We start from the raw sequence: 23,094 nt of genomic DNA, 5'->3' as shown, positions 1-23,094 counted from the left end.
ATGGGCAGGTGGTAGACACTCATTCATATTTGTTATGTGACTGAATGAATTCAAATATGGTGGATCCTGAGCAATCTGTGATGAAGAGGAAGTACCTCATTTCAGCAAGTTTCCAGAGTCTTGTTTGTTAGTTGGTTGAAACCATAAGCACACTGGTGGAGAGAGAGAAGGGAGTGAGCCAGAGTAGGGGTGAGAAAGCTTTTCTCAGTCTCCTGAGTGACAGGAGAGGTCTAGGTTGTCCGTGGTTGGGTTTCCCTCCCCTTTACCTGTATCATCTCTAGGTCTGTGGGTGGAATCACTTCCTGGGGCCTCTGGGCTCTGACAGTATGGAAATCACCCACTGACATAAAGGTGTTTGGATGGCACTCTGATGCATCTCAGGCTTCCATTTTGTACTGTTCTCTGGGATTGGCTTAATGATAATGTGTTATCAGAATTCCTCAACTGATTGCCAAATTTTCTTTCCAGGCTCAGGCTGCATGAAGAAAAGGTTATTAAAGATAGGCGACATCATCTCAAAACCTACCCAAACTGTTTTGTTGCGAAAGAACTGATTGACTGGTTGATTGAACACAAAGAGGCTTCTGACAGAGAGACGGCGATTAAACTCATGCAGAAATTAGCAGACCGGGGCATTATTCATCACGGTGAGTGAGGTGGCGACAGTCAAGGTAACTCGAGACGAAACAAAGGACTATATCTTCTGTTTCAGATATGAACCCACCCATTTAAGAAATAGACATTTTACTTTGTCTCTTGTATATCGCTCCCCAATTACATTCCCTTCCTTCTTCCAAGATGCATTTGGCTTTATTTCCTTGGACTTCTTTATATTTTTTCCTTTCTGTAGATACGTCTCTTAGCAATGTAACATATCGTTTTAAATGTTTTAAGTCATCATAGAGAGGCATGTTTATTCTTTTGCAACTTGATCAATTTGCTGTTTGTGGGATTCACTCATGTTGATAGTGTATCTTGTTTGCTCATTTTTGCTGCAGTGTATGCCATCACACCTTTATGCATTCTACTCACAGACATTTAAGTTGTTTCCAAGTTCTTGCTGTTACTCTCAGTGGTTCAGTGAACATTCATGAACGTGTCTCCTTGAAATCTCTAATCCTGGCCAAGACCTTAGCATGCTGTTATTGTCTTGGGCTGGAATGCCCTCCGTTTGCATTTCTGCTTGTTTTCTACTCATTCTTCAGGTCTCCACTTACATTCAAACTCTTCAGAGACGTGTACATTCCCCAAAGCTGGGGTACTGGGCGCTCCTTTGGGCTCCCACTGAATATCTCCTCAGCTCTTTCATAGCCTGATCATGCCATATTTTAATTGCATGTCGACATTTCTTTTAATCTTGCTAGATTTCATATTCTTTGAGGCTGATGCCTACCCCAATATCATGCTCAAGAAGAGTTTGTAGAAAGAATGATGAATTGAATTTTGTGACTCTTTTAACAGATGATGATGATGATAATGATAGCTAATAAAACTGAGCACTTTTCTGTGCCAGGTACTGTGCTAAATAGTTTACTCTGTATTAAATCGTAGAGTAGTGTGCTTGAGAAAGTAGGTAATAAAACAAATCTTAATTGGCATCCTCCTTCATTTGAGTAATTAAATAAGAGGTTTTTTTTCTTATTCGCCTCTCTGTGTATATTGCCTTTCAGTGTGTGACGAGCATAAGGAATTCAAGGACGTCAAACTCTTCTATCGCTTTAGAAAGGACGATGGCACCTTCCCACTGGACAACGAAGTGAAGGCCTTCGTGAGAGGACAGAGGCTGTATGAGAAGTATGTTCTGTAATCTTGTAGTGAGAAGCAGGGCTATTTCAGTCTTTTATCATTTTGACTTCAGCCTGGCTCTTCCATGTGGAATGGTTACATAACTATTCCTTTTTTTTTTTTTTTTTTTTGCGGTACGCGGGCCTCTCACTGTTGTGGCCTCTCCCGTTGCGGAGCACAGGCTCCGGACGCGCAGGCTCGGCGGCCATGGCTCACGGGCCCAGCCGCTCCGCGCAATGTGGGATCTTCCCGGACCGGGGCACGAACCCGCGTCCCCTGCATCGGCAGGCGGACTCTCAACCACTGCGCCACCAGGGAAGCCCATAGCTGTTCCTTTTAATATGATACAACTCTATCACTCACTTGCTTTTCTCTTTACCAGAAATTAAGTTGATTTCATAAGATTCTTAATAAAGAATTTATTTAAATAGTATTTTCTACATTTAAGTCGATTTAACAAAACTCCAGAAGTGAAAACAGAAGGTCCGCACTTAATGTTTGCCGTCAAGTGATGCAGTTGCCAGTTCTCTTTTAAGTATTTTAAGTATCTTCTAGTATATAACTTAGAAGTTTAGTCTTTTAAATGGCTAGAGAAGCAGTGTCAAGTACAGGGGAAGTTCAAGTTCAGGTCAAGAGATGAATAGTGAGAGAACTTCAGATAGCAGGGTGGTCGAAGAGGAATAATCTCTCAGCTCTTTGTAACAGATGAATATACTGTGGCCCAGGAGTATTTGGTTGGTGGACATGGAATCTCCCAGTTGGTTTGTCTCTGAGCTGATCTGCTGTTTCCGTGGTCCCTTTCTCACCCTACCTTCCTTGTTTTTTTCAGGACAACCATTCGAGGAAGGAGTGCAGGGGCAGTGGCACCCTTTCCTTAACTCTGACTGCCTTTCAAAACATGTGTTTATAACATAAAAGAGCCTACTCTATAAGTGGGATGGTGCATGAGGGAGCTGCACCTGGGTGGTCAGATTAAGTAGCGGATGGTTAAGAGCCAGACAGGGTTTGAGTTCTAGCCCCATTACCTTACCTTTGTAAACCTCAGTGTCCTCTTTTATGACATGGGAGTGGGTGATAGCACCTCCCTCCTAGGTGTTGAGTGCTGTCCTGGGAACTAAAAGAATACATTGTGTCAAGTACTTAAATAGTTGGTTCAGTAACTCTGCTGTGTTGTCAGACCCCATGGAGGATAGTCATTTCAGATATTAACATGACACTGATGATGATCCTTGATTCTGTCTGTCCTGTGTTCTACCTCTGTCCCAGTTCTGTTCACTTCGGTTTCTGGAGCTGGCATTAGCCAACCAATTAATGCCCAATATGTACCAGTTCTCCCAGTTCTTCCAGTTCTCTTATTCCTTGCTTTCTATATCAAAGTACAGAAAATCCCTCATCTCCCTGACTCACATGAATTTGAATAGAAGGGGTCCATCAACACCTCCATTTGCTTGCTTGAGTGTGTATATATGTTTTGTTGCTGCTTTCATTTACTTTCTTAGTTCCTTTTGGAAAATTCTAGCAGATGTTAAGTATTTAGATTTCCCTGATGGTCTCTTCAAACTATAAGAATTTATGTTGTCAAAAACATACATGTCATTTCCATGGAAGGAAGCCAGGGGATTCTGTAATACTCTTCCCTACCTACAGATTATCTCTTGGGATCTGGGTAACCACTTTATGGGAGCAGGAATTAGCAATAATTGAAACGTCTGATAGAGAACTATTCTTTTTTTTTTTAAGATTTTTTGATGTGGACCATTTTTAAAGTCTTTATTGAATTTGTTACAATATTGCTTCTGTTTTTTGTTTTGGTTTTTGGGCCCCGGGGCAGGTGGGATCTTAGCTCCCCGACCAGGGATCGAACCCACACCCCCTTGCATTGCAAGGCGAAGTCTTAACCACTAGACCGCCAGGGAAGTCCCTAGAGAACGATTCTTACTAATGGGATGGTTATGATAAGAAAAGTTGAAAAAAAATTGTTCATACCCTCTAGAAAATACTTACTGCAGCCCTACCTTCTGTTTCTTCTCCCCTTACATCCTATGTGCCATTCACACTAAACTGTGTCTCTAGACCATCCAAGTCTCCTCTCTGCCTTCAGGGCATTTATTAATTCATTAATTATTCAACAAATATTTATTGAGCCCTCACCACCTGCCAGACACAGTTATAGTTATATACTGGAAATGTGCCCTGGACCAAAGATAGACAAAGCCTCTACCCTCATGGACCTTGCATTCTAGTATGTTGTTGTTGTTTGCTGCTCTGGGTCTTCGTTGCTGTGCGTGGGCTTTCTCTAGTTGCCACGAGCAGGGGCTACTCTTTGTTGTGGCACATGGGCTTCTCTTCACTGTGGCATGCGGGCTTCTCTTCATTGCAGTGTCTTCTCTTGTTGCTGAGCGTGGGCTCTAGGCACACAGGCTTCAGTAGTTGCAGCATGTGGCCTCCGTAGTTGTGGCACACGGGCTTAGTTGCTCTGCGGCATGTGGGATCTTCCCAGACCAGGGATCGAACCCATGTCCCCTGCATTGGCAGGTGGATTATGTTTTTTTTTTTTTGTGGTACGCGGGCCTCTCACTGCTGTGGCCTCTCCCGTTGCAGAGCACAGGCTCCGGACGCGCAGGCTCAGCGGCCATGGCTCACGGGCCCAGCCGCTCCGCGGCATGCGGGATCCTCCCAGACCAGGGCACGAACCCATGTCCCCTGCATTGGCAGGCGGACTCTCAACCACTGCACCACCAGGGAAGCCCGGCAGGCGGATTCTTAACCACTGTGCCACCAGGGAAGTCCTTGCATTCTAGTTGAAGAGGCAGACATTAAGAGGAGTGTAGTTTAGTATGGGTGATTTTCAGTATAGAAGGAGAAATAGACTCACTGAGGGTGACGAGGTGTTTTAGACGGGGGGACAGGGAAGACGTCCCTGAAGAGGTGGCATTTGAATAAAGTGGGCCTTGTGTGTATCTGGTGGAACAGCATCCAAGGTAGAGGACACAGCAAGGGTAAAAGCTTCGGGTGGGAGTGCTCTATGTACTTTAGGACAGCAAGGAGGCCAGTGTGTCCAGAGGGTTGGAAGTAAGGGGGAGAGTAGGAGATGAGTTGGGACCAAATCGTGAAGGGCCCTTACCTCCACGATATTGAAAATGTTATTTTAAGTGTGATGGGAGGCCATCAGACAGTAAGGAGTGGTAAAGTGGTGATCTGATGTACATTTTGCATATGCTGTTCCCTCTGTCTAGAAGACTCTTCCTGCCACGCTCAGCCCTTTCTCTAGCTCACTCTGACTCTTCCTGGCTTCGTGTTCAATCTCACCTTTTCTGAGAATCCTTCCGCGTCCCCTTAAGACTGAGTTAGGTGCTGCTACTCTGTGTTTACCCCGTGAAAGAACTGTGTTAAACTTTCATGTCGTTTTGTTTACGACATTAGACTAAGAAACTTAAGCGGGGGGACTGCTTTATCCTCCTTTGTATTTCTTCCGGTTTCACATGTTCCCGGCCAATCGTAGATGGTAAATATTTGCTGAAAAGGATGACGAAACTCTCTGATCCCTGGACGAATTGATCAATATTGCTGTACTTTTTCTGTGTGCACTTGGCTTTCTAGTCATTAATGTTCAGTGTCTCAATTCCAAGTAAATTTATTTCTTCAAACTGCTTGTAAAATTAGCACTAGGAGAAGTAATTTCATAAGTACTGAACTTGCACGACCTAACTGCCACCTCACAAATCTTGGCCCCTACCTTTGGTTGCTAGAACATGCGTGGAACAAACTTTAGGGCCTTTGGAATTGATAGTTCAGTTTACCTGTTTGATCAATTTTGTTTATTATATACACTTATCTATATTTTTAATGCATTTTCCTTGTTTCTCTGGCCATTTTTTCCATGAATCTCAGCATGTACTATTATTTCATAAGTCTTGGATACTTAAAAAAAATAACATTAAGAAATGAATAGCTGATTTTGTTCATAGCTCATCTTTTCAAGGACTTTATTTTAGAACTGACTTTTTCCCCCTCTATTATTTTAGCTGGAACCCTTGTTTAGGATATCTCTAATATTAGTGAAAGAAGGTCTTACGAAAGATATATTATTCCTTTAGTTGTTTTCCTTTTAAGATAATAACAATAGATAATATTTGTTGATTGCTAGCTATATATCAGACATCCTGACTGATCTATTTTATTTAATCATCATAACAACCCCTAGTTAGATGCTTTCATTGTTCCCATTTTATGGATGAGAAAAAAGTTGCAAGGAGAGGTTCAGTGTCTTACCCAAGGTCACCTCATTCGTTTAAAAAAAAAAACCAGCTGGGATTTGAACCTAGAGCCCAAACTTATTGTTACTAGGCTATTAATAAATCTCTTCTGTTGCCTTCAATGGAGATTAAATGAATGAAACCAGTGTTTACTTCAGAAATGTAACATGGAGTTTGTGAATATCTGGGTATGAGATTTGCTATAAAAATTTACTGAAAATATTCCAGGATTTTAAAGTAGACTTTGGAAAAGGGGAGTAAAATGATTCTCCTTCATGGTAAATCTATGTGGTGTTCTGTAAATATGATAAAAAAAAAAAACAACAGGGACCTTTTATTTGTACATTAAGCTTCTCAAAGCACTGCCATTAGATTATTTTATCTGAACCTCCTGAACAGAGTAATAATAGAGTAGTAAATAATAACAGTAATGATAATAGTGATAACGTAGTAAATAATTATATAATATAGATGGGGCATTACGTTATTGTCCCAGAAGGAGGGGAATCTGGGATCCAGAGCAGTTAAAGTCACTTCTGCGTCCTGGTGCTACAGCTCGTGGGGGACAGGAGATGCCTGAACCCAGGGGGACAGGTGTGCAGGCCGTGCTTTCCCCAGCCTTCCATCCAGCCCTAAGGGCCTGGTTCTATTGTCAGTATTTCCTTTTTGCTCTCCTCTGGCTTGTTTTTTCTGTGTTATTTATAGGCCTTTGTGAAACTTGGTGGTTTCTGGCTGGGGTTTTGCTGAGACGTACTAATTTGGGGGCACCTTGGCTTTCTAACCCCTGGTGGTGTTTCTCAGTCTATTTTGTAGGACAAATCTGCGTCTCAGGACTAAAAGTCAGTGACTCTGTGTGTTGCCTTTTAGTGTCTACGTCACTTCCGTTACCTTAACTCAGAGGTACTCCAGCGAATGCTAGTTAAGGAGCAGAAGCTGACTTTTTCAAGTTGTCCCAATGCGAGAAACATTATAGGGGAGCTGGTGACGTGAGGCCTCTCTCTCACAGTAAGTGGCAGAGGGTGTGGGTTTTGGAGTTGCACAGTCCTGGTCTTCAATCCCAGCCTCACAACTTGCTCACTCCGTGACCTTGAGTAGGCTTTGAACCTTTCTGACCTGTAGTCTTAAATGGAGATAAGTGGGGGACCCACCTGGAAAGGCTGTTAGAAGGATTAAATGAAATCCAGTCTGTACAGTACTTGGCGTAGAGTTGAGAGCCCACGAAATCTGAGCTGCTGCTATTAGACTAGTAAATCATAATATAAATAAATGACATTTGTTTTTCTTGTTTTATGATAGTATTTTAAGATACAGCCTTTATCAGGAGTTTCTCTCTCCAGCCACCAGCAGTCTGTTTCTTCTGCTTAGGAGTGTATACCTGGTTGAAGAATTAAAGTGCCTGTATGCCATTAGATCTCTTTGAGTTCCCACTGCTTCCTTTATATTCTCTATTTCATAGAACTGAAGAGAAATATTAGGGGAGAACTATATACAAAGGGGAAAAGCCCTTTTGTGTGTTTTATCTTATCACAGGTTTCTCTACCATATACCCCTGGGATCTTTTTCCTGTTCCCTCCCAGAGGCTGGCACAATAAATATTTGTTGAATAAACAAAGGATTCTACATGCTGTGATTGTTACAAGCTGCTGAGCTGGTACCATGAAAAAGCTAAAGAGAGCTTGCTTTTCATGGTAAGCGACAGGAGTCAGAGGTGTACCTTGTCTTGCCTTTTTAGAGTTTACAAAGCATCTTGTCCATTAACCTGCTTGATGCTCTGGACAGCTCTGAGTTACACCCAGTAGGCACAATTAATCCCATTGCAGAGATGGGGCACCTGAGCTAGAAAGAGGCTTAATGGCTGGTGTAACCTGAGAACATGGAGCTGGAGTTTAAAAAAAAAAAAAAAAGGCTTCAAGTTTTTGTCTCTGTCTTATTGCATTTGCAGTATAGAAGTGCTTTCCAAACCGGGATCCTGAGTTCTGCAAATTGATTCAAGTTTTATGTTCAAAGTATATCTTAATTATTTTGCAAACTGTAATAAAAATACTTTCTAATATGTTATATACAGCTTTTCACAGTTTGCTTGTGCTTCCCAGTTAATTAGTGGTTTCACAGGAATCTTGGAGTAAATATTTCCTTCTTGGATGATTTGAAGGGCGTGCTAAAATTGCAGTGTAAGTAGAATAAAAGTTGTTACCTTTTGCAACTATTTAGTCTGGGTGACAAGGCATGAGTTTTGATACTGTGTTAACTCACGTTGAGAACTGTCAAGAGTCTTGAGATTTTATCTTACCTGCAAGCTAACGGGTTTGCCTGCCACCATTTCATGGACGCAGGTAGGAGACCCCTGGGTTGGGAGACAAAGAACAATTTGTTGCTCTCGGCAGTAGCGGTAGGCAGAGCATCATCATTTTCTTGACAGGTCCTCCAAGGCTTAGCTCCCAAAGAACAGCACAATGAGGTGCAGATGACACCTGCCAGGGTTAGGTTACGGAAGAGGAACCTCAGGCTCGAGGAACCTTTTGAAATGGTCTTCAAGCAAACCTGCTTTCTGACCCAGAAGGAGAAATTATCTTTATCTTCCCGGTCTGTTCATTATGCAGACATTCTTGAAAAGACGGTGAGAGGAGTTGAAGGGACAGTGGAGGAGACCTGAAGATGCTGATGATATTGATGAAAGGAGCAACCACAGGACATTATTGATGCTTATTAGATACCATGCCCTTTACATGTGTTTTCTTATTCAAGCCTCATTCTACACCAATGAGATAAAAAATGTGATTCTCCCTTTGGCAAATAAGGAAATCGAGGCTAGAGTGGTAAATGAACTTGCCTACCTTCACATAGCCAGAAATCAGCGGTGCAGTGTTGGGGGAGCATTTCAAACCATGGTCTCCAGCTCCAGAGCATGTGAGCCCACGTGTAACTCCTTTTCAGTCTGCAGCTTCTAATTCACAAAGTTTCTACAGCTTCTATCCAAGGAGGCTGTAGCAGGAATGAATACCACTAAACAATATTAAACAATATGCAGCTTGTAGATTTTTAAATGGGCCTGAAAGGGACTTTGCGCTCCCAGTGCAGGGGGCGCGGGTTCGATCCCTGGTCAGGGAACCAAGATCCCGCATGCCGCATGGTGTGGCCAAAAAATAAATAAATGAACAAATAAATAAATGGACCTGAAAAAAGTGTTCATCTCCTGGTTTCTACTAAGTCCTTGAGTCTGGTTTTGGAAATCACATCATTCTTTACTGCTTCTTGGCAATGCCACGCTTTCCCTCCGTATAATAAATATATGGCGATAATATTAGAGCTTTGTTAACATACAGCACAGGCAGGAGGCCAGCTGTGCTTGTCAGAAGTCGTCAGCCCTAGATTGTCATGTACAGATTCTAGCTCTGGTTGATTATTCAGAAATGACTCGATTTAGAGGTAGACACGTGTTGTTGCTTCAACAGTAGACGTGATTCCTCGACAGGGATTGGTTGTCGGTCATTTCTGCCAAGTTTTCCTGATCTTGTGTAATTGCAGGACGACGAACCAAGTCTCTGTAACATCGATTTTGCCGATCAATCTCTGTAGTTACTTTTCAACTTGGTAGCATGGAAAAGCCATTTAAGATTTCTGCGGGTGGAGAAGCGTGTGTCAGAGTTCTTCTCCTGCCACTTATCGAGACATTCAACCTGTCCGAGTCTGTTTTCATCCATAAAATTGGAAGAACAGACATAGCTCACAAACTTGTCATGAAGACTAAATGAGATAAAGTTCAGCAGAGTCTCACCTCATACAGGACGTGTTGTGTTTCTCAATATGTGAGGAAAAATGCACATCGTCCAAAGTATCCTCGTGTGACCCAGGTTGCATAAAAAAAAACAAAACACGTGCCTTTATATGCAAGAATTAGATTCTGCATGGTCAGATGCCCAGCCTGTATGCAGGACATTTCTGTTTGTCCTCCAGATCATTCTCTACCCTTTTCCCACCTTTCGTGTGCCCCAGGAGGCTGACTTACATGGCCTGAGTCAACAGGCTCCGTTGCCATTGGCTGGGTCAGTGGGAGGCACTAGCAGGAAGTAGGTAGAAGGGAGGAGAGTAAGGTCAGAGTACTTATTTCTCTGCTTGCTCCCTGCTCTTGAAGGCCACAGGTCCCATCAGGCAGCCCTCTTCTTAACATCTATCCCCTGTAGGCTCTGGAAACTGCCCTCTCTCCATAATCCTGAGGCCTGGAGTTGTTAATGATCACAGACTGCTAGTCTGGACCTTTGCCATCTCTTTTAATTTCCCTTAACCCTGCCCATAGCTTTAGTAGTTCTTTTATGCTAGACTACCTCTTATTAGCCCATTTGTACATTTTTGTAGTTTCCTGCTAGGGGACCCTGATTGACAGAGCCTGTGAGACCCACCTGGGATCTGAAATGAGTTGTCTCCTATCTCCGTGAATGGACAGGCATGAGGAATTGCCCACACTCTATCAATGGAAAAGTCACTTGCTCTTTCTGTTTTTTTCTGCGTGTGTACCATGCATGATGTGATGGTTGGAATTAGCACAGGGTACTCTCACTGTTTATGAGTGTGGAGTATGGTTGGATTATAATGAATTTCTTTGGCTCCCTTTCTGACCCTCGTCAACCTGAGTTCTAGCCCGGCAACCACATTTCTCCAAGGTGATTGTGCTTGATGTTTCAGTCTCTCTAGCTTGACTAGAAGCTCTTTGAGGTTATGGACCTTGAGGTCACACACAACTTTAGAGCCTCAATGTCCAGTACACAGCATATACTGAATAAATGCTTGTTGAAGAGATGAATAGATAAATGAACGCATGGTCATCCTTACTTAGGAAAGAAGTCAGTGGACAGCCCCTTTCTTTCCTAACCTTGGCATTTTCAAGTTGGACTAAAACCAGGAGTAGATATTTGCTATTCTAAGATCACTCTATTCGTATTTACTCATTGTAGGTTCTGATCACAGACATTCAAAGAGTAAGAATAATAATCATAGCCATCATTTCCTGAGGACTTCTATGCATTAGGCATCATTCTAAATATTTTCCACATATTATTTTATTTAATTCTTCCTGTACTTCTAAGAGGGAGAGATTTTCCCCATCAATTTACAGGGAAGGAAAGCAAATTTGAGGTGGGCTAAGTAACATGCTTTAAGCCTCCAGTTGAGTGAACCTGTAGAAATGGCATAATGTCTCTCTCCAGTATGCTTTGAATCCAACAACTCTGGTTCACATCAAGTGTCAGTTTATTCCATCTGGAAGAGATGAAGAACTCAGAGTCTTTTCTAGAGGAAATGGCTCTTGTGTGTTTTTAAGTGTTGAGATTCTAGAGTGAATGGATCTAAGGTAGGTGGGGCAGGGTGAGGTGATGCCAAACATTCTGCAACAAAGGGGAAGAAGAACACACAGGGAGTAGGAGAGAAGGAAGGACCTCCTGGGAGGAGAGACACTTACTGGAGCAAAATAAAAGTAGACCTTCTAGGAGCGATACCAGGGGAAGGCTTGACTCGTTGGGGTTTTTAAAGTTGGAGGTTATTCCTCCATTGTTAGAAGTTTTGTGTGGAGGCCCCTTGGGTAGGCGGCTTTGTCTTTTAATGCAGAGATGATTCCAAGAGGTATACAATTAGTCCCCCACATATACAAACGAGTTCTGTCCCAAGGGCACATTCGTAAGTCCAACAAAGTTAGCCTAGGTACCCAACTAACACAATCGGCTATATAGTACTGTACTGTAATAGGTTTATAATACTAGTAAATACTTAAAAATTACTAGTAAATACTAGTAATACTTAAAAAACAAACACACACACAAAATAAAGAAAACATTTTTAATCTTATAGTACTATATCTTGAAAAGTACTGTAGTACGGTACAACAGCTGGCATACAGGGGCTGGCATCGAGTGAACAGGCAAGAAGAGTTACTGACTGGAGGAGGGAGAGGAGGTGGGAGATGGTAGAGCTGAAGGATCCTCAGCAATAGGAGACCGAGGGCAAGCTGCAACGTCACTCACGCCTGACGCTGATGGAACACACGTTCACGTCTTTGAAAGTTCGCAGCTTGAAGGTTCTTAGGCAGGGGACTTGCTGTAGTTGCTGTGTTGTTTTTCTTGCTTTGTTTGCTAAATGAAAACATCCTTGCTGAACCACAGTTTCTTCACACAGAGCTGGGGAGTGTAAACAATGGCCTTGTTCTACCAAATCTACAGAAAGCATTTATTAATTTTAGAGCCCCTAACAAAAGAGTCTCTCAGACCAGAAGGAAAGAAAATCAGATAACATTTTAAACTTTATTAAAGTTAAATATGTAGTCAAACTTTAACTATAAAGTTAAATGTACTGAAGTATAGTATATCATTATATACAGCACACATATCATAAGTGTGCAGCTCTCTCAGTGTTCACAAACTGACACACTTATGGAACAACCACCCAAATGATATTTTTTATAAAATTGTCCTCTGTATTCTACCATGATTCAACCTCCTAAATAAAATTAACTTTTGCCTCAGTGTTAGCATTCTCTAGAGTATAAAATTTCCTTTTAAGTAAGTAAACTTTGGTTTTTCTATGTTTCATCTGTCACCTCCTCTCCCCAGGTGCTTGGAATTGGTTCTTCTGGCTGGTTGGGACTATTGCCCAACCTGACGAGGATTGATAAGAGTTGATAAGGGTCAACTCTCAGGTGTGTGTGTGTGTGTGTGTGTGTGTGTGTGTGTGTGTATCATTTGTTCACTGCTGCTTTGTGCCAGACAATACGCTAGATGCTTTACACAGATTACCTCTAATTTTCACAACCCCACTGAGGTAAGCATTATTACCTTCATTACATAAGAGAAGAAACTCAGAGGATCATAGAGCCCAACCCCAGCTTGGAAATCACAGTTCAGAGATTGAAAGCTAGGACTCCCTCCCCTTGCCACTGTCACCCTGGAACTGTTTGTACTGATGGGAAAGAGCAGAGGAGAAGAAAATCATCCAGATCAGTCCCAGATTGCTTTTGCGTGACACGGGGATATTGTTTTGTATTCATTATATCAATATTTCCTACCTGCGCTAGGACAGATAGATTCAAAAAGACTGTGAAGTCTCTCCTTGCCATCACATTTCACTCTTCAGACCATGCCCTTCCCTCTAGTGCATGCTAAGAGGTGGCTGAGAGGCTGTTAGCATCTCCATGAGCACCAGTGGCTCCAGCTTGCCGAGTGTTTCTTTATCCCATTACTCCTAGACTGAGGTTAGTGATTGGTCTTTTGCCACCGATGACTCCCTCCCGGTTTCTAGCAGGTGGGTGAAACCAGAGTGTACGAGAGCAGTTTCAAGCTTTCAAGAAGTTTGGTAACTTTGCTTCCTCCTGGTCTTCCAGAGTAGGAACTTTGACTCATTCTTTGTATTCTAGTGACCAGTGCAGGGTGGGGTATCCAATAAGTGCTGATACATTTGTTGAGCTGAAAACACAATTGTCATAATGGAAAGTGAAAGCTGACCATCACATGAAAGGATCACTGTGCTGTCATCTTTGTTATCTTCATTGACAATCCTGAGCTCAGAATTCATCCACTCTATCACCTATAGGATCAGAACCTTTCTGGCCTAATGGCGTCCCATTGCCCATGCTTATCTCCTTCTGCTTTGCCACCTACTCCCACCACCACCCCCATCGTGCTGCTGCTTAACATTGAACTGCTTGTCCTGATCTCTCCTCATACTGTGCATCTGTACTTGCTTCTCCTTGATCCTGTATCCTCTCACTGTCTCTTTTTTTTTAATTTTTTAAAAATTTATTTTTATTTATTTGTTTTTGGCTGCGTTGGGTCTTCGTTGCTGCACACAGGCTTTCTCTAGTTGCATCGAGTGGGGGCGTCTCTTTGTTGTGGTGCCCGGGCTTCTCATTGTGGTGGCTCCTTTTGTTGTGGAGCACAGGCTCTAGGCGCACGGGCTTCAGTAGTTGTGGCTTGCAGGCTCAGTAGTTGTGGCACACACTTATTTGCTCCACGGCATGTGAAATCTTCCCAGTCCAGGGCTCAAATCTGTGTCCCCTGCATTGGCAGGCAGATTCTTAACCACTGCGTGACCAGGGAAGTCCCCCTCTTACTGTCTCTTAAGGTCAACTCCTGTTTCGTCAAACAGGAGTTGACCTTAAGAGATTCTGGTAGACTTGGATATTTTCTTCCTTACTTTCCTTTCATTCTATATGTACTTATAACTCTATCGTAGCCTTTATCTACGTTGTCCGTAGGTTTTTTTATATATTTTTTATTTATTTATTTGGCTGCGCCAGGTCTCGGTTGTGGCATGCGGGATCTTCGTTGCAGCATGTGGGCTCTTAGTTGCAGCATGCATGCGGGCTCTAGTTCCCTGAGCAGGGATCTAACCTGGGCCCTCTGCATTGGTAGCACGGATTCTTAACCACTGGACCACCAGGGAAGTCCCACCCATAGGTGTTTTTTTTTTTTTTGCGGTACACGGGCCTCTCACTGTTGTGGCCTCTCCCGTTGCAGAGCACAGGCTCAGTGGCCATGGCTCATGGGCCCAGCCGCTTCGCGGCATATGGGATCTTCCCGGACCGGGGCACGAACCCGTTTCCCCTGCATTGGCAGGCGGATTCTCAACCACTGCGCCACCAGGGAAGCCCCACCCATAGGTTTTTAATGTTTGCTTCCCACTGGATGGTAAGCAAGTTAAGGACAAAGTCCATGTCTTTTCATTTCTGCGTCTCCTAGGATAGAAAAGATGCTCAGTAAATATTTATTGAATTAATGAATGAATAAATGAAATGTCCAAAGTAGTGATTTTTTTTTTAAATAAAAGTTTGGATATCCTTCTTTTTTTTTTTTTTATAACAAAATGAATCAGTTATACATATACATATGTTCCCATATCCCCTCCCTCTTGCGTCTTCCTCCCACCCTCCCTATCTCACCCCTCTAGGTGGTCACAAAGCACCGAGCTGATCTCCCTGTGCTATGCGGCTGCTTCCCACTAGCTAGCTATCTTATGTTTGGTAGTGTATATATGTCCATGCCTCTCTCTCGCTTTGTCACCGTTTACCCTTCCCCCTCCCCATATCCTCAAGTCCATTCTCTAGTAGGTCTGTGTCTTTATTCCTGTCTTACCCCTAGGTTCTTCATGACATTTTTTTCCTTATATTCCATATATATGTGTTAGCATACGGTATTTGTCTTTCTCTTTCTGCCTTACTTCACTCTGTATGACAGACTCTAGGTCTATCCGCCTCATTACAAATAGCTCAATTTCGTTTCTTTTTATGGCTGAGTAATATTCCATTGTATATATGGGTCACATCTTCTTTATCCATTCATCCGATGATGGACACTTAGGTTGTTTCCATGTCCTGGCTATTGTAAATAGAGCTGCAATGAACATTTTGGTACATGAGTCTTTTTGAATTATGGTTTTCTCAGGGTATATGCCCAGTAGTGGGATTGCTGGGTCATATGGTAGTTCTATTTGTAGTTTTTTAAGGAACCTCCATACTGTTCTCCATAGTGGCTGTACCAATTCACATTCCCACCAGCAGTGCAAGAGTATCCCCTTTTCTCCACACCCACTCCAGCATTTATTGTTTCTAGATTTTTTGATGATCGTCATTCTGATTGGTGTGAGATGATATATCATTGTAGTTTTGATTGCGATATAATTGGGTCAATACCATACAATTGACCCATTTAAAGTGTACAATTTAATTCTTTTTAGTATATTCACAGACATTTGCAACCATCACCAGAATTTTAGAAAATTTTTGTCACCTCCAAAAGAAACCCTGTACCTCTTAGCTATCACTCTCTATTTTGCCATTCGTCCTTAAGCAATCACTAATTTACTTTCTATCTCCATAGATTTCTCTGTTTTGAACATTTCACGTGAATGGAATGATATAATTTATGGTCTTGTGTGATTGGCCTCTTTCGTTTAGTATAATGTTTTCAAGGGTTGTCCAGGTTGTAGTGTGTTTCAGTACTTCATTCCTTTTTATAGCCAAATATTGCTCCATTGTATGGATATATGACATTTTCAACTCCATCAGTTGATAGATATTTGGGTTATTTATACTTTTTGACAATAATGTATAATGCTGCCAGGACATTTGCGTACAAGTTTTTCTGTGGACATAGGTTGTCATTTCTCCTGGCCATATACCTAGGATTAGAATGGCTGGATCACATTGTAAGTTTGTGTTTAATGGTTTGAGGAACTGAGAGAGTATTTTCTGAATCGACTGTACCATGTTACATTCCCACCAGCAAGCTTCCAGTTTCTCCACATCCTTACCCACAGTTGCTATTATCTGACTTTTTGATTTTAGCCAACTAGTAGGTGTGAAGTGGTATCTCAGTACGTTTTTGTTTTTTTTTTGTGGTACGCGGGCCTCTCACTGTTGTGGCTTCTCCCGTTGCGGAGCACAGGCTCGGGACGCGCAGGCTCAGCGGCCATGGCTCACAGGCCCAGCCGCTCCACAGCATGTGGGATCCTCCCAGACCGGGGCACGAACCCGCGTCCCCTGCATCGGCAGGCAGACTCTCAACCACTGCGCCACCAGGGAAGCCCCTCAGTGTGGTTTTGATTTGCAGTTCCTTGATGACTGATGATGCTTAGCATCTTTCCATGTGCTTATTGGCCATTTATATATCTTCTTTGATCTATTGAGATCATTTGTCCACCTCTAAACTGGGTTGTCTTCTTATTTAAGTGTTCTTTATATATTCCAGATGCAAATCCATTATCAGACATATGATTTGCCTTTTCTCCCATTCATTGAGTTGTCTTTTCACTTTCTTGCTGGTGTCTTTGAAGCATAAAAGTTTTACATTTTAATGTAGTTTAATTTATCTATTTTTCCTTTTTTTCTTGTGCTCTTGGTGTCATATCTAGGAATCCTTTGCCAAATTCAAGGTCACGAAGATTTATGGTTATGTTTTCTTGTCAAAGTTTTATGGCTTTAGCTCTTACATTTAGGTCTTTAATATATTATGAGTTATTTTTTTGTATAGGGTTTGAGGTAAGGGTCCAACTTCATTCTTTTACATGTGGTTCTCTAATTATCCCAGAACCATTTGTTGAAAAGACTATTATCTCCCCCATTAGATGGCCTTGGCACCCTTGTTAAAATCAGTTGGCCATAGATGTATCAAAGAAGTGGTTTTAAAATCTGTTTTAAGAGAGGGAGTCTTAGGATTGTACAATGTAAGACCTTGGTTGAAAAAAAAGAGGAAAGACTGTTTCGCATTCTTTTTCATGTAACTTCCACAAATACGCAGGATAAAGTGGTCCTTCTGTCACCTAGCCTGTTAACCTGCAGAAAAGTAGTCCCTACTTGTCACTGTGTTCAGTTTTTTATCATTTTTGCTTACCTCTTTAAAATATGTTCATTTTATTTTCCCTTGTTGGTATTATCTTTAATTTTTCTTAATTACTTCATCTTACCCTTCCTAACCTTCTTTCTTTACCTCCTTTTCTTTTCCTTTGTTTTTGGCAGCACATCCTTCTATTTTCTAATAATTATGGAAGCATCCAAAATAAATAATAACCATTCCCTTAAAAGGAGCCTTTATAATATGTTTGAGAACCCAGCTTCCCTTGACAGTTGTTTGAAAGGGTTCACAGAGGTTTGAATTGTTTTGAATTCAGTGCAGAAGTGCTTGGTTTCTCTCCTTCTTGTGTAATTTTATGGTTATGAAACCGTAGCTGAATGTAGCCTTTTAGGACAGCCATGGCCTTGGAATCCACGCTCAGCTTCTATCTAAAGCTGATTCAAGTTCAGTAACAACAGCTGAAATGTTTAACACAACCACACTAAAAAGCTGAAAATGTTTAGGACAACACTAAAGACTGTGGGCAATGTGAAAATTACAACTTAGGTTCCAGCATATCCGTCTCTTCAGAGCATAAAACCAGCACTAAAAAAGTTCTTGCTTTTTTTCCAGCAAATCTAAAATAGCAAGCAAAGAGGAAGGGATTTTAACTTCAAAGACAAATAACACTGTCCATTACTGTTGTTTGTGGTGTTCTTAGTTTCCAGTCAGTTGATTAACAAATATTTGTTAAGCACCTAATTTATACTGCCTCCCGGGGCTGGGTTTTCACCAGCATTGAAGGCATGGTGTCTCTCCTTCAGAAGCTTCTAGTTTAGCTGAAGGGGTAAAAATAGTGTGTTAAAAATTGAGAGAATATATACAAAACTATGGTACTGGCTCAGAGTTCAAAAAAAAAAGGAGAGATCTGTATGAATTGCTTTTTAGTTGGGATATTTTCAAAGAGAGGTTAGTACTTTAGCCCTTCAAAGCAGAACCCCACTATCTCACTTAGCACCTTTGTGCGAATGAGAAACAGACGCCCTTTTGCCCTTCCCTTCAAGCTCCTACAGTACCTCTCCTCCACAGGGACTGCTCTTGAGGAGTGGGCACTGGATTTTAGACTTCATTTGTCACTGAAGCGAGGTTCCCTTGTGCAGTGAACAACCTGCACCAGTGTACAAGGAGCGCCTTTTTTTTTTTGAAGAATAGTTTGGATTTCTCCAGGGAAGGGGAGGAGGGAGGATGTGAGGGAAGAACATGAGTAAGGAAAAAAGATGAGAAAGAGTATGTTCTGTTCAGTGTATGATATGAAGACAACTGAAGGAAGGTGAAAGGTATTTGTTGGCAAAGAGTGTAAAATGCTGTTTTTCTTCCCTTTCCCTCACTTTTTCAATATATAATAGTTTTACTGACAAATATTAACCAAACAGCTCTCTGTTTACTAGTTCCTAACCAAATTATTATGAAAATTGTATCAATTTATGCCTGTCACATCTATTCTATAGATAATAGCATAGTATTCAAAAATATCAATGCTCATATAAGCATTTCGCCATAATTCATACTTTCTTCCTAATCACACAAGTCAGTGTTACACATTCAAACTGTATTTTGGAAGCATACATCTATATGTATAATTTATACATTGGGAGCAACTTTATTATATTGGGCATTAATATAAGCATTTTGTCAGGGACAAGTCATCTGGTGAAATATAAACTTAACCTTAATATAACTTCTTTATTGATAACGTTTTTCCCAGTTATAAACATAGTATACTCTCTCTGGGGAATAATTTGAGTAATAGAGAATTCTATTAAGGTGAAAAGAAAAATCATTCAGAAACTGCCCCCAGGGGTAAGTAACTCTTTTAATATTTGGATGAATGAATTTTTAATTTTTAATGATTATCATGTATATAATTTTACGTTTTGCTTTTCAAAATAATTTATCATTACACTAACACTTTTTAGTTTTTTAAAGGTCTTTAATTTCTAAAGCATCTTTCCGGCCTAATAGCCCATGGGTCATTTTGGCTTCCTCCCTAGCTTGTGCCCTTGTATACCATTCACATATGTTCCCACGTTATATAGGGCCTTCTCAGTTCCTTTGAATGTTTTTTTCAATGCACAAGGAGATTGCTATCAGCTTATTTCTATTCCTGTACTGGCTCCTAAATGTAGCAGTTCCTTCTATTGTGATGCTGCCTTTCCCCTGGGTTAGAGTGAGTCTGGGAAATATGACTCAGATATATATCCAGGAAAGGTTGAACTCAGTCACATGCACAATCAAAATCTGGTGAGTACTTCCAGGAGACGAATATCGTTAATGCCTAACACCTTATAAGGTGTGTGGCTTTATATCATGGTTATAGGCCCACACAGGACCATTTTGACTGAAGATGAATTTGTTCTATAAAAATAAGACTTTCAGAGCATCATCCCCATTTCTCATTACTAATTAAAATGGAATTGTTATTCTTGTCTATAGAAATATGCACAGAATCTTAGTTCATTTTGCCATAAAGAAAGGGGTTTGATCTTATGGCTCCATCTAGAAAATTTTTATCATCATAATCATTATCATCATCATTATGGCTAAAATGTATTCAGTGTTTAAGGTGTGTTCAACACCACGATTGAAGCATTTCGTGCATTACCACACTTAAACTGCACAGCAGCTCCCCAAGTAGGCACTGTCATTATCTGCAGTTTACACTTGGGGAAGGAGAGTCACGTAGCTAACAGGTATGCAGAGTTAGGAATTGAAGCTACATTTGTCTTTAATTTCATGCTTTTAAACAAGTATAATTCAGGGCAATTGACATTCTGTGACTTCTGAGCCTAAGCAGTTTAAGAAGGCCTGGCATGGTTGATCGGTTTTGATAAGAGTCAAAAAGATAATTCAATGGAGGATGAATAGTCTTTTCAACAAATGATGCTGGGATAACTGGATAGCTGCATACAAGCAAACAGAGTTTGACCCTTGCCTCATGCCTTCTAGAAAATTTAACTCAAAGTGGATTATAGAGCTAAATGTGAGAACTAAAACTTTGAAACTCTTAGAAGACAACATAAGAGTAAATTTTCATGGGCTTGTGTCAGGCAATGTTTCTGACATGTGACACCGAAACCACAAGCAGCAAAAGAGAAAAATGGATAAATTGAGTTACATAAAAATTAAAAACTTTGGGGCTAGAAACAGTACCGTCAAGGAAGTGAGAAAACAGCCCATAGAATGGGAAAAAATATCTGCAAATCATGCGTCTGATTAAGGACTTGCATCAAAGAATATATAAAGAACACTTAAAGTTCAATAGTAAAAAGACAAGTAATCTAGTTTTACAATGCACAAAAGATCAGAATAGACATTTCTCCAAAGAAGATATATAAATGGACAATAAACACAAAAACATGTTCAGTATCATTAATCATCAGGGAAATGCAAATCAAAAACACACTCACATACCTCCTCACACCCACCAGGAGGATCCTAATAACAAAGAACAGATGACAAATGCTGGCAAGGATGTGGGGAAATTAGAACTCTCATACCGTACTGGTAGGAATGTAAAGTGGCACAGCCACTTCAGAAAACAGTCTGGCATTTTCGCAAAAGGTTAAGAAGAGTTACCGTATGACCCAACAATTCTACTTCTTGGTGTATATCCAAGAGTAAAAAAACATATGTCCACATAAAAAATTTGTATATAAATTTTCAAAGTAACATTATTCATAATAACCTAAAGGAAACAATGCAAATGCCCATCAGCTGATGAATGGATAAACCCAATGTGGAATATTCATACAATGTGTGGAATATTATTTGACAATGAAAAGGAATGAAGTACCAGTACATGCTGCAACATGATGAATGTTGAAAACATTATACTAAATGAAAGAAACCAGTCACACAGGATCACATATTGTATGACTCTATTTGTATGAACTGTCTATAAGAGGCAGATTCATAGATGTAGGAGGTAGATTAGTGTTTGCCTAGGGCAGGGGGAATGGGGAAGTGGGGGATGATTATTAATGGTACAGCACTTCCTTTGGGGTGTTAAAGTATTTTAACATGGATGGTAGGGATGTTTGTACAACTCGCTGTATATACCGAAAACCATTGCATTTTACATGTTAAATGGGTTAGTTGTCTGGTAAGTGGATATATATTAATAATATTGTATTATTATTATTAATATCTTAATATATGCTAATAAAAGTGTAAAAAAATTCTGGCAGTATCTGCTTCTTTCCTCTTGAGCTCTGTATCTCAATGTCCAGGCTGTCTCATGGGAAGGAAAGGCTGTACTGACTTAGGAGCACCGCAGGGCCAGACAGCCAGCCCTGGCCCACTGTCTGCCTGCAACTGCATGAATGATCCCAAGCAAAGGTGGCAGAGGAACTGCCCAGTTGAGCCCCAGGCAACCCACAGAATACTAAGATACGATTAAATGGTGGTTGGGCTTTTTTTTTAAATTTGTTTTATTAAATTATAGTTGGTTTACAGTGTTGTATTAGTTTCTGATGTAAAGCAAAGTGATTCAGTTATACAAACATATAATAGTTTGCATCTGCTCATCCCAAACTCCCAATCCATCCCTTCCACACAGCCTCCCCTACCCTTGGCAACCACAAGTCTGTTCTCTATGTGTGTGAAGTCTGTTTCTGTTTTGTAAATAAGTTCATTTGTGTCATATTTTAGATTCCACATATAAGTGATATCATAAGGTATTTGTCTTTCTCTTTCTGACTTACTTCACTTAGTATCTTCACTTAGTATAATGATCTCTAGGTCCATCCATGTTGCTGCAAATGTTATTTCATTCTTTTTTTTTTTTTTTGTGGTACGCGGGGCTCTCACTGCTGTGGCTTCTCCCGTTGCGGAGCACAGCCTCCGGACGCGCAGGCTCAGCGGCCATGGCTCGCGGGACCAGCCGCTCTGCAGCATGTGGGATCTTCCCGGACCGGGGCACGAACCCGCGTCCCCTGCATCGGCAGGCGGACTCTCAACCACTGCGCCACCAGGGAAGCCCCTATTTCATTCTTTTTCATGGCTGAGTTGTATTCCATTGCATATATATGTACCACATCTTCTTTATCCATTCATCTGTCACTGGACATTTAGATTGTTTCCTTGTCTTGGCTATTGTAAATAGTGCTGCTAAGAACATAGGGGTGGGACTTCCCTGGTGGTTTAGTGGTTAGGACTCTGTGCTTCCACTGCAGGGCACCAGGTTCGATCCGTGGTTGGGGAACTAGGATCCCACATGCTGCGCAGTGTGGCCAAAAAAAAAAAAAAAAAAATTAAAGAACATAAGGGTGCATGTATCTTTTTCAATTATACTTTTGTCTGAATATATGCCCAGGAGTGGGATTGCTGGATCTTATGGCAACTCTCTTTTTAGTCTTTTGAGGGACCTCCGTACTGTTTTCCATACTGGCTGCACCAATTTAAATACATTCCCATAAATGGTGGTTGTTTTAAGCCACCAAGTTTTGGGGCAACTCGTTACATAGCAAGAGATCATTGGACCGAGTAGTGAGTCAAATTATTGTTTTAACACTGTGACTACATATTGATACTAAAATCAGTCCCAGGCAAGCCTTTGCCCTAAGGAGAGGAATCTGGATAAGAATAGTATTATGCTTGATTTTAAGGGAAAATGAAATAAGGAAGAGCTAAGGGTTGTGGAGCATGTTTTAAATAACTAGCTGAGCCGATCCAGGCAGGCCTGT

General features: G+C 41.2%; 1 protein-coding gene across 7 annotated transcripts in view; it reads left to right on the top strand.

Annotated features, from left to right (window-relative positions):
- DEPTOR (DEP domain containing MTOR interacting protein) overlaps nucleotides 1–23,094 on the top strand; it is a 172,466-nt gene that overhangs the window by 35,347 nt on the left and 114,025 nt on the right. For all 7 annotated transcript variants that reach the window (XR_010936185.1, XM_067711394.1, XM_067711397.1 and 4 more), the window contains exons 2-3: nucleotides 469–647; nucleotides 1,671–1,794. Coding sequence is in view for 6 of the 7 variants with exons in the window: in XM_067711394.1 (XP_067567495.1) it covers nucleotides 469–647; nucleotides 1,671–1,794 (303 nt within the window). In the remaining variant the exon portion in view is untranslated. The remainder of the gene's footprint in view (nucleotides 1–468; nucleotides 648–1,670; nucleotides 1,795–23,094) is intronic.

Source organism: Pseudorca crassidens, chromosome 17, assembly GCF_039906515.1.
Source record: "Pseudorca crassidens isolate mPseCra1 chromosome 17, mPseCra1.hap1, whole genome shotgun sequence".
In the NCBI taxonomy this organism is placed as follows: domain Eukaryota; kingdom Metazoa; phylum Chordata; class Mammalia; order Artiodactyla; family Delphinidae; genus Pseudorca; species Pseudorca crassidens.
This window is presented reverse-complemented; position numbering and strand designations above follow the sequence as displayed.